General features: G+C 40.1%; 1 protein-coding gene across 1 annotated transcript in view; it reads right to left on the bottom strand.

Annotated features, from left to right (window-relative positions):
* Positions 1-3359: 3359 nt before the first annotated feature.
* Positions 3360-10652, bottom strand: part of slc1a9 (solute carrier family 1 member 9) — a 35752-nt gene continuing 28459 nt past the window's right edge. The window contains 4 exon segments of the mRNA XM_022194831.2: positions 3360-5547; positions 7826-8124; positions 8127-8263; positions 8426-8560. Coding sequence (XP_022050523.2) covers positions 5347-5547; positions 7826-8124; positions 8127-8263; positions 8426-8560 — 772 coding nt within the window. The 3' untranslated portion in view covers positions 3360-5346.

Genomic DNA, 10652 nt, shown 5'->3' with positions numbered 1-10652 from the left:
TGATTTCAGTGAGAATTGTGGGTTTTTCCTTCTTTAACTGAGGGGTACCAACAATTTTGTCCACGTGTGTATATGTTCTGTTTTATAGGAGAGCTTTAGAGCTTTGTTAATGTCAGTTGGATGAGGTACAAACTTGATATTCAGTCAAAACGTTGAGTGTTTGGAAGATGCCAGCATTATAGATGACAGACAAGCAGGCAATAGAGAAGAAGTTATTGTTGTATTTTGTGCTTGTGACTGTGATTTCTTTGTGAATGAATTTAAGCTGACGGCAGCCATTAAGCAACACTATTCAAGCCTTAAAGACGTGAAAGTTTAACTCTCAAAGAGAAAAAATAAGTTTGTTTTTTTTACCTTAAAAAGTCTACCTTACTTATAAAGCTCATTTAAGAGTTGCACGAAAGTGGTGCATAACGAAACTATCAGGACATAAAACACTATAAAACACGGTGACCAGAAGGCAAATCTAAATAATAAAATAAACAATAAAATTACGAGGCAGTAAGTGCTAAAGTCAGGGTGTCAAGATCTGTTTAAATTAAATTCTTTTGAGAAGAGGTGTGTCTTCAGCAGCAATTGTTACAAGAGAGATTAGGAGAAACAACAACAAAGGTACAATTATCTCCATTTTTGTGCCTCGATCTTAGAGCATTCAAGAGCTCCTGGTTGGTTTATCTTAGCTCTCTAACTGGGGTGTGATGATGATGATGTCAAATGAGGTCATGTAAAGCCTTAAAATCTTAAAATCAACCTGAAGTGGGCAGGGAGCCAGTAGAGGGAGGCCAGTACTGGTGTTATGAGAGCACGCTTTATTTTTTCAGTAAAGACAAGAAAAATAAGAGACACCACAATGTGTTTTGATTGCGTGAATGTAGTGTGACCTGCATATATTCTGAGGACAGATGTGGCTTTGTATGTCTTTCATTACGTAATAAAGGTCATATTTTATCTCTCATGTCATGGATTTCTCTGATTCTTTCCAGATGACCCTTTGTAAAGTGATTCTGAGAGGATGTGATGGTGTGTTCAAATGTAAACAGCTTTTTAAAAGCATCATCAGGCAGTTTCCTCAGAGTCAGATGAACACCAGACACTGTCTTTTTAGCTGTGAAATGTTAGAAAGTCCGGGCTGAATCTGCATCTCACTGCTTCATGTGATGATCGATGTCACCTCTAGATGTCAGACTGAGTTTTAAAACAGCTGCATGACGCGAACCAGGACGCCTGAATCACTGCTGCTGCTGGTGGATTTGATTTACAGTAATATGACATAAAAGACTTCAGCGTATCCAAACGCAACATCTTTCATCTTGAAATGATCCCTTTCATTTACAGCATACGATCAGGATGATTTATATCATGCTGCTCTCATTAAAAAGGACCTGAGATTCTAGGGCAGGGAGAAAAAAGTGGCTATTTTTACCTTTTTTATGTGTGAAACTTTATTTTTAGCCAGTAAACTCATTTAGAATTTGGATTTTCTAGAAAAAAAATCAATTAAAGTTTCACTAAATTTCGTATATAATTAATTTACAGTTGAAACAATCAGTCTATTTGCTGATTGGGTAAGCAAGAGAAAATGAATTGCTGACTATTTCACTAAACAGTTAGATTAATCAACATTAAAATTCGCTTCAAGTTGCAGTTTGATTCATTATGTTAGTAATCTTGTTATACTTTAAACTATACTTCTAGAGTTTTTGTAGTTTTAAATATTGATTAGTCATCATAGTTTCACCAGTTTTAAATAGTTCAATGCACTTTCACATTGACCAGTTTGTGCAAATTGGGAAATTTTGGAGCCAAAATGTGTCTTTCTCTGTGATTTATTTGGCCTGAGATCCTGTAAATGAATCTCCTCTGACTTGAGTTGCATTTCATTCTGTCAAATAGCAGAATCAACGAAGAACTTTAGTCTAAAACCTTTTGTGATTACCAGTAGTAACAGCAGCTAACTAAAGACTTGAGAACAGTGGTGGAAGAAGTAATCCTTCACTTCAGTAAAAGTGCAAATACCACAGTGTAGAAATACTCTACGGTAAGTCAAAGTCTCACATTCAAAATGTTACTTCAGCAAGAGTATGTATTATCAGCGAAATGTAGAGAATAAAAGCACTCATTCTGCTGTAAAATGCTCCCTGTTGCTATTTTTACTGTTATATATGAAGCATTTAACTGCTTGTAGATAAATAAAATTGAGCCTGTTTTAACTACTTTGTATACTGCTAGATAGTTTAACCTGCAGTAATGTTCTCAGCTTTGTAATGATGCATTTTCCAGCTAATCCAAAAGTTTTTTAAAAATCATTTATGCATCTCAGGAAGATGGAGAATGTTCTCAACTCACACAGAAACACTTCATCATTCAGTTTATCGACAAAATAAAACAAATTTGGAGATATGTAGTTTCCATTGGACAGAAAGGGTATGAAAATTTGCAATCTGAAAAGACAAACGTAGAGCAAAACTACAACATGTGCGTCTCGGATATAGTAAAGTAGAAGTATAAAGCTGCATAAAGTGGAAAACTGCAAGTGAAGTGACCTTGTTTTTCTTTCCATTTTATGCACCTTTAGAATCTTGGATTTGTACTTAAGTTTAACACTTGAGCAAAAGAACTTAGTTTCATTCCACTGCTCAAGAATATGTGAACACTGAGCTGAAGGAAAGAAAATGGAGCTGGTTTTGGAGCAGATGATGCTCCTCTCAACCACGATGGCTGCAGTGATTAAATTCCTGACCCCCCTGTCGCCTCAGATGGTGTGATATCCTTATGTCATGTCCTGGAAGCCCGACTCTCTCTCTCTCTCTCTCTCTCTCTCATGCTACGGGGCAGATTAGGGCTTCATTTCATTTAATGGACACCAGAACACCCAGAAACATCCAGTAAATCCGCACAAGAGTGAATTTCACAAAACGCAGCTCACAATTTTCATGTTTTGGCCGACCCACAGCCTTTAAACGCTCCCTCTACCTCGCTCAGCTCCCCTCTGTGACGTGCAGGGACCCGAAGCTAACGTCAGCCCTGACTGCAATTACCCACAGTGTCCTTATGCTGTCTGGGAAGAATGAAAAGGTCTGACGTCTTTCTGGCCATCTGCCGCCCTCCGATTCCTCTCCCATCCATCACCCTCTCCTGCCTCGCCCATCTCTAACTCTTCTTTGAGAGGATTAAGTGTGCTGGTATCTGTGTGTCTTTGTCTCATCAAAGTGTAAGCACAGCCTCGTGTGTATCTTTGTCTGCAGGATTTTTCCCGTGTCTTTAGTCACCAAACACTGACGCGTGTCCTCTTTCGACAAATGCAAATCCTCCCACAGATTGTACAAGGTACTTAAGCAGCAGGGAACACACAGAAGAACTGCAGTTACTTTAAATAAATCTCCAAGATTTTATTACGTACAATATACACACAACCTGGACCTGTGAATCTGAATTAAGACTTGAGGATGGCAGGGAGGCAGTCGATATACTTCAAATTGAAATGAAAGGCAATTCAGTGGGAGAAAGGAGAGCAATTAAGTTATTTTACAGTTAAAATGATAAACGAGAGTAAAATAAACTTAAACATATAACAAACTGAAAACAGCATCTTGCCTAGAATTCGTCGTTTCACACACCGGACCACAACAAGAAAATACAAACCATAGAGAATATCGACAGTATTAACATCAACATTGACCGCTGCCGAGGGGAAACGAGCAAAGAAGAGCACCGAGGAGGAAAATGTCGAGATGCAAGAAGGTGGAGAACCGTATAAAAATAATGTCTGCCGGCTCTTTATTTCTGTCATTTACATCGAGTTGGTATTAGGGAGGCCATTTAAAGGAATAATTCAACATTTAGTAAAATATGCTTCTTTGCTGGGAGTTAAGAGACGACATCAATAACTCTGAAATCTGTAAAAATGTGCAAATTCAAATCGGTAAGATAGATTTTTCTCACAAAAAAGCGGTAAAATAAAAGCATTTTTGAGAGGCTTTTTGTCACTAAGCATACAGAAAACAACCATGACTTTATTTTTTTGCCTTTGTAACCAATTTTGATGCATAATATTAACAAAAGTACTTTTGTAGCATCAACAAATCCTCAGTGACTGAAAACTACAGAAATACAAAAATACATAGTGACCAAAAACTGTTTGCACGAGTGCATTTTAACCCAAACTATCATCTTTTGCTTTATTTTTGGTACCTGAAGTTAATGATGTAGTTTTGTAGCGTCAACAAAAGCAAACAGTGATTGAAAACAGAAATCGTTGGCAAACCGCAACTGGAAAGCTTTTACAGGGGTGTGTTTTAACTTAAATCATTACCTTTTTCTAAACCTAACCAAGTAATTTTGTCACTGTAATTAATAAAGTACTTTTGTTGCATCAACAAAAGCAAACAGTGACTGATAATGGCAGTAAACAGCAACTAAAAATGAAAGCAAACAGGGAATGAAAAGCATTTACAGAGGTGTATTTTAACATACATCTTTATCGTTTCCTAAACCACACCAAGTAGTTTTGCTCCATGAACAAAAGCAAACATTGACTGAAAATGGCAGTCAACAGCAACTAAAAGCGAAAGTAAACGGTCATTGAATAGTGCTTGCTGGGGTGTATTTTAACCTAAACAATCATCTTTTTCTAAATCAAACCTGGTAATTTGAGTGCCTTTAGGTACCAAAGTAGCTTTGTTGCCTCGGCAAGCAATGACTAAAAACAACAATCAATAACAACTAAAAATGAAAGTGCTAAGCTAACTAATTGCTGGATATTAGTTGTAAAGACATGAGTGCAACTAACAGTGTCATCTTTGCAAGAAAGCAAATACTCCAAAAAATATAAAACAATTCCTTTAAACGTTAAAGTGTTCCCGAAAAGAAAGTAAAACATGACGAGAATGACTTGAGCAAAAGTAAAGGAGGAATTAATATGTTGTGACTGTGCAATAAAAGGTTGGTAAGAACACCAACATACTTTTCCGATCAATAAGAGACTCACAATTCTCAACGTCGCAGGGCTGCAGGCATTCGGGAGCATTTTTAGGTTTGACTTTAAGTCTGGAAATGATAAATCAAGATAGCAATAGAAACGAGGAGAAAAATAACTCTTTCAGCGATTTTCTGCATCAAACCACAGAGCAAAAGTCTCAGGCCTGGTTTTAAGGGCCCTTCTCAGTAAAGCTACAGGATGTTTTCATCGCAATGCTTTAAAATCTACACATGTCAAGTTGACTGATCAGTAAAATATTCGCAGATCCACTGTGGACCTCCACTGAGAAAAACAGTGAAGCTGAAAGAAGGAAAATCTGTCATGAAACAAACAAATCGACCGTGAAGCTTTCTACTGGTAAAATCCGATCACGGCAGGTCGCTCGGCGGGATGGCGTGCCTCCGATCATACGCAGTGTCATCACTCTCCTCACCATCGCTCATTTCACACAGAACCCTGTCTCTCTCCTCTTCTTCCTCGGTCTCACTCTCTCGCCTCAGTCGCTCTCGTTCTCGATCTCTCTCCCGCTCTCTGCCTCTCTCTCTGTAGGTGTGAGGCATTGTGGGAATCTGCAACAGAAAGTAATGAGACCATGTATGATTCTGTAGGTACATCAATTATTTTATCTGAGAACTTCTGAGAACACAGAGAGCAAAATCCTCCTAGTGTCCCAGGCAGATCATTGACAGTAAGCTGATATCTTGTTTGTATCAAGGCTTTTTTGTTTCTCACAATGTAGATTCACACATTTTTAAATAAACACCGATCAGCTACAACACTAAAACCACTGACAAGTGAAGCGAATAACACAGATTATCTTGTTACAATAGTGTTCTGCGGGGCAGTCTTAGGTTCTGGCATTCATGAGGATGTTGACACGTCTCACCAAATAAGCATTGTTGTGGATTGGAAAGAAGACTCCCTGACAGCAGCAGGACAATACACACTTCCAGACAGCAGAAACTGATTAGGAAGGCCTCAAAAAACACAACAAACTTCCAAACTCCCCAGATCCCAATCTGAACAATGATACATGGGACACACCAGAACAAGTCCAATCCACAGGTTCCCATCCCACAATCCACAGGTCCCAAAGGACCAACATCCTGGTGCCAGAGACCTCAGATGGACGGATCGACCTACACAATATTGGGCGAGTGGTTTTAACCCCTTGACAAAGGGGTTTCGAGGTACGTATTGAGTATGCACAAACCGGTATTGGGGGAATGGATACGCTACCTCGACTGCAGTCCGAATGAAAGTGGTATGTTGCTAATTTGCGACAATAGGCATCAAGGGGTTAAAGTGGCGGCTGATCAGTGCATATAATAATCTAAACTTGGCTCATACAGTCATGATTTGTTTGTGGAACTGTTCAAGATGAGAAGCAAACATGTTTGCTCATTGTGCTTTGTGAATTTCACCCTTTCGTCCACACAAACTTTTATTATTTACCTTTACAATTTAGTCACACATGTGACATTAGACTGTTACATGTTTTTAGTAGATTTCAGAAGACACATGAGGATGTAAGCGCCAGTTAATTACCAGTTAATGCTTTCAGCATCTGGTGCAGACTTTGGAAGTGGTCAGTGATCACATTGTCCTTGACAACAATCAAAGCTAGATGTTTCTGAAAAGCTTTGACTTTGTACTTTTTTCATGATATAGTATTGATTGAATTATTTGTGAGGTGTGCGGGGCGTTATAGGCGGACATAGCACAGGATATCTAGAGAATCTGGAACTTCTCACTGTGTTTGGGGACTGTCGAAGGAAAGCATGTGGCTAGAAGTCAAACCACCTCCAAAGTCCAGCGGCAAATACTTCAATTACAACGGTTTTAATAACGAATGAAAAATGTGAGGTTGACCAAGAATCTCCTTGTAAAGTTTACCCTCCTAACAAGCATTTGTTTTAACGACCAGTTTGTTTCCTGTCAAATGCAATTTGTGCACTGTGATGGATGAAAAATTTCATGCAGAAGACATGAACTGGCCTCAAGGTAAAATGAAATGATCAGTCCTTGACTGCAAACTGAACAATTAATCAATTAAAATCAGATTTTGAAACTACAAAATTAACAAATCTTAAACGCTGCAAAATATATACAAAGTGTGACTACTAAATACTGAAAGTAACGGTGTATTCCATTATTTATTAAGTTTGAGCAGGCTGAAACTTTAGAGCTATTGTGAAATATGTGGGCGACTCACATAAGCCAAGTATTGTCATTTATTAGCAACACCTCATACATTTTGTAGCATGTCTGACCAAAAGTTGAAACTGTTGTGTCTGTGTTCTCGTGGTGAAGCTCCATCACATGTTTTAAATCAATCACACAATGAGATGTTTTCTCCAAATTGTTCACCCCTACTGCAAATGTAATCAAATATAAAGTTTATACAGCAGTTAATGTTTCTACCAGACAAAAACACAAGCAGGAGCCCGGTATTATACTGTGATGTGGAATAAGAACAGTCAAAACAGTCATCTCTCCCATTTCAGATGCTGACACCTTTGAAGGATACTTTCAGAAGTGTGTGAAGGATTTAAGGCTAATAAATGACCTACAGGATTTAGAGGAGCCTCTGTGTGATCTCATGATGTTTTTGGGTTTGAAATGTTGACTTAGAAGGAGGAAAGCCCTGAAGGAGGAGCATCGATTAACTTTTACTCAACTATAACAACAACAAATGAAAACCTCCTAGGGATATATAAGCAATTTACATGTCTGCTGTTTTTGCTCATGTAATCTCTAAATCTCCTTAAAGACAACTAATAGCAGACCTGTATCACAGAGAAACACGGACTTACAGCATAAAAAGAAGTAGAGGAGGGTAGTTACCTGGTTATCACAGCTGGGCAGGGCGCAATATCCCGGCTCCGTCCTGCGGAGGAGACGTGGTGAATGAGTACGGAAAGGCCGAGGGGAGTGGGAGCAGACGGAGCGTGGAGAGGGAGAACGGATGGAGCGGGGCGATGGAGATCGGGCAGAGCGAGACGGTGAGTAAGTGATGGAGTGAGACTGTGAGAAAACGTGACCGTGGTGGTTTTGTTTGGGTGGACGAGGGGAGCGAGGTGGCAGGTCGGGCGGTTTGAGGGGGTCGACCAGGTCCATCTCCGTGAGGATCGGCGGCGGGGGATGAAATCGAGCTCCTCCTCGGGCGGGAGCATTTGCCTTTCTGCGGCGTCAAGTTCTTCGAGCTCCGCCCGCGACAAGTGATCCACTATCCCGGCACCGAATGAGTCTCCCACGACATTGATGGAGGTACGCATTCTGTCACTGAACGGACAAACAATATCGGTGTCAGCGAGTGAAATACTGGCTGAGTAGCACCAACATTTTTACAACCCTTCTCATGAATGTTAAAGCTCAGTGTCACTGCCCTAACATGAACCACAGAGCAGTGATTTTTATCCTCTGCTCATCAGACACCTGACTCACAGCAGCCAGTCGACGGCGATCAGCAGGCTGATGTCCTGGGTGGGCAGGCCGACAGCAGTGAGGATCAGCAGCATGGTCACCAGTCCAGCACTGGGAATACTGGCAGCTCCAACACTGGCCAGGGTGGCGGTCATACTGGGCAGGAGAGAAAAGAATGGGCATATTTCAGTCACTATGGTGAGAAATGTTTGGCTGCACTGGCATGTGATTTAAGGAAAACACATTCAGCAAATCATGTTCATCACCTCACATTACCTCCTGTTTTCTACTAACGGCTGCTTTCAAATAATGTCCAAAAGCCACCATGGAAGCTCTGTATCTTGGCAAGAAGCAGTTGTGCTAAAACCTTGAAACACCAACTGAGATATTGTCTTATAAAAAATTAATCTGCACTGTAAAGTTTTCTTTTACTTTGCGCTGGTGTCGAGAAACTGTGAATGACTCTTGAATCCAGGCTTTTCAAGAAATGGTGTCATGCAGCCAAAACCGACAGACGTATCTCGTAATTCCCTGCAGACTGACTAAAAAATAGAGGAGGCTTTTTTAGACACTCAACAGAATTTACTCCATGTGCAAAAGTTGATGCCAAAAAGATTAACATTTCTGCCAAACGACCACAACTAACAGACCATTGTGCTGTTGGACTGCGGCACCATCAGAAACGGCACCGATGAAACCGCATTTAATAGTGGAATTCACTGATTCACTAGATTACACAGGCAATCAAAGAACTCACAAGTGCTTTCACTGCTGATTCAGCATGCTTACTCAGTCGAATCGCTGCCAAGGAGCCCCATTAACCTGAGGTAAACGAGACCCAAGAGGTACTGGATACCAGCTGACTTTAGAATGGGGAGAGGGTTATAGCACCACACCATTTAGTTTAGGATTAATTCAACATCATAGGAGATATTTCACCTTTTTGCATTAGAAAGATACATGCAGATCGTGGGTTTAGATTAGTGTCCAGATTGATTGGTTGGTCAATATGCTTTCACCTGACCAAATTCTCACTGGTCAGAGAATCATCAGTTACTTCACTACATCAACACCTTTGCAGGATTAATCCATTATCTTTAGTTGCAGGAGGAACCACCTAACTGTGAACACTCCTACTTTTCACAACTCCCAACATAATGAAGACCGTTCGGTATAAGTTATTTAACATTTTCTAAATGTTTGCTAAAGACTTGGCTTCAAACTAACCGACACTATATCAAAGAAGTCGTTGGTGCGGCTGAATTTTGTTCAAACAGACCAAAAGCCGAGTGTAAACTTTGCTGGCAGCGGTTTGTGTATCTCAGCTCAACAACCTACATGGCAGGTCATTTGTCTGATTCACCAGATGTAGGCTTTGGGTATAAATCTGCCATGTCTACTTTGCCACAGGAAACAACAGCAGCAGCCTCTGAGCAGCAACTTACAAGCTGAAAATGGCAAGTGTTGAAGATTTGGATAGAACAATGAAAATGGAAATGTTTCTCTACAAAAAAGGGGCAGCATTGCTGCACTCGGGGCTAAACATCGCTGATGATGGTTGTGATTGGTTTAAAGAATAAAAACATGTCAGACTGTTTTTTTTCTTTGGGCAGGGTGAAAATGAGTGCTGTCAGACCATTCTGCATGGCCCTTTGGAGATATGTTTGTCAATGTGAGACTGCATATTATCTAAAAACACGAGGCTGATTTGTCTGCATCATATTTCCAAATAGTTGCTGTGCTGGGATCACTAGTTCATGAAGTTGTGCTAACAGTTGTGCCCAAATGTAGATCACAGCAGTTGCAATATTACCTCCTTCTAATATGTCTCACAGGTAACACCACAAGACGCACTTCTTCTGCTCAAAACAAAACATTTTCCCTGAAGTAAGATACAAATACTGCTTTTCATGAATTATAGGAATAATCAGTTCCTGCTGATCCCAGATGTGACTGCAGGCCAGTTTGTACGCTGTTCTAAACTGCGATATTTACCACACAACGCTCTTCGTCTGATCTCAGAGCTGTGTATTACATCTCAATTATTCCTGACAAACTGCAGCGCTAATTATCACCTCCCAGTGACTGGGAGCTTAAGTGGGACAGCCAAGAGATTTACGCAGCGCATATGGATTTTATTTTAGAGCAATTTCACCACAGATGATACAACAGAAAATGAGATTTTGGAATTTGGTGGTAAACAGCCGTTGATGAAAGACATATAACAAACAACTTCAAAGTGGTGAGC

The sequence above is a fragment of the Acanthochromis polyacanthus genome, chromosome 21, assembly GCF_021347895.1.
Source record: "Acanthochromis polyacanthus isolate Apoly-LR-REF ecotype Palm Island chromosome 21, KAUST_Apoly_ChrSc, whole genome shotgun sequence".
In the NCBI taxonomy this organism is placed as follows: domain Eukaryota; kingdom Metazoa; phylum Chordata; class Actinopteri; family Pomacentridae; genus Acanthochromis; species Acanthochromis polyacanthus.
The sequence above is the reverse complement of the archived record's forward strand: the minus strand, read 5'-3'. Positions and strand labels throughout refer to the sequence as shown.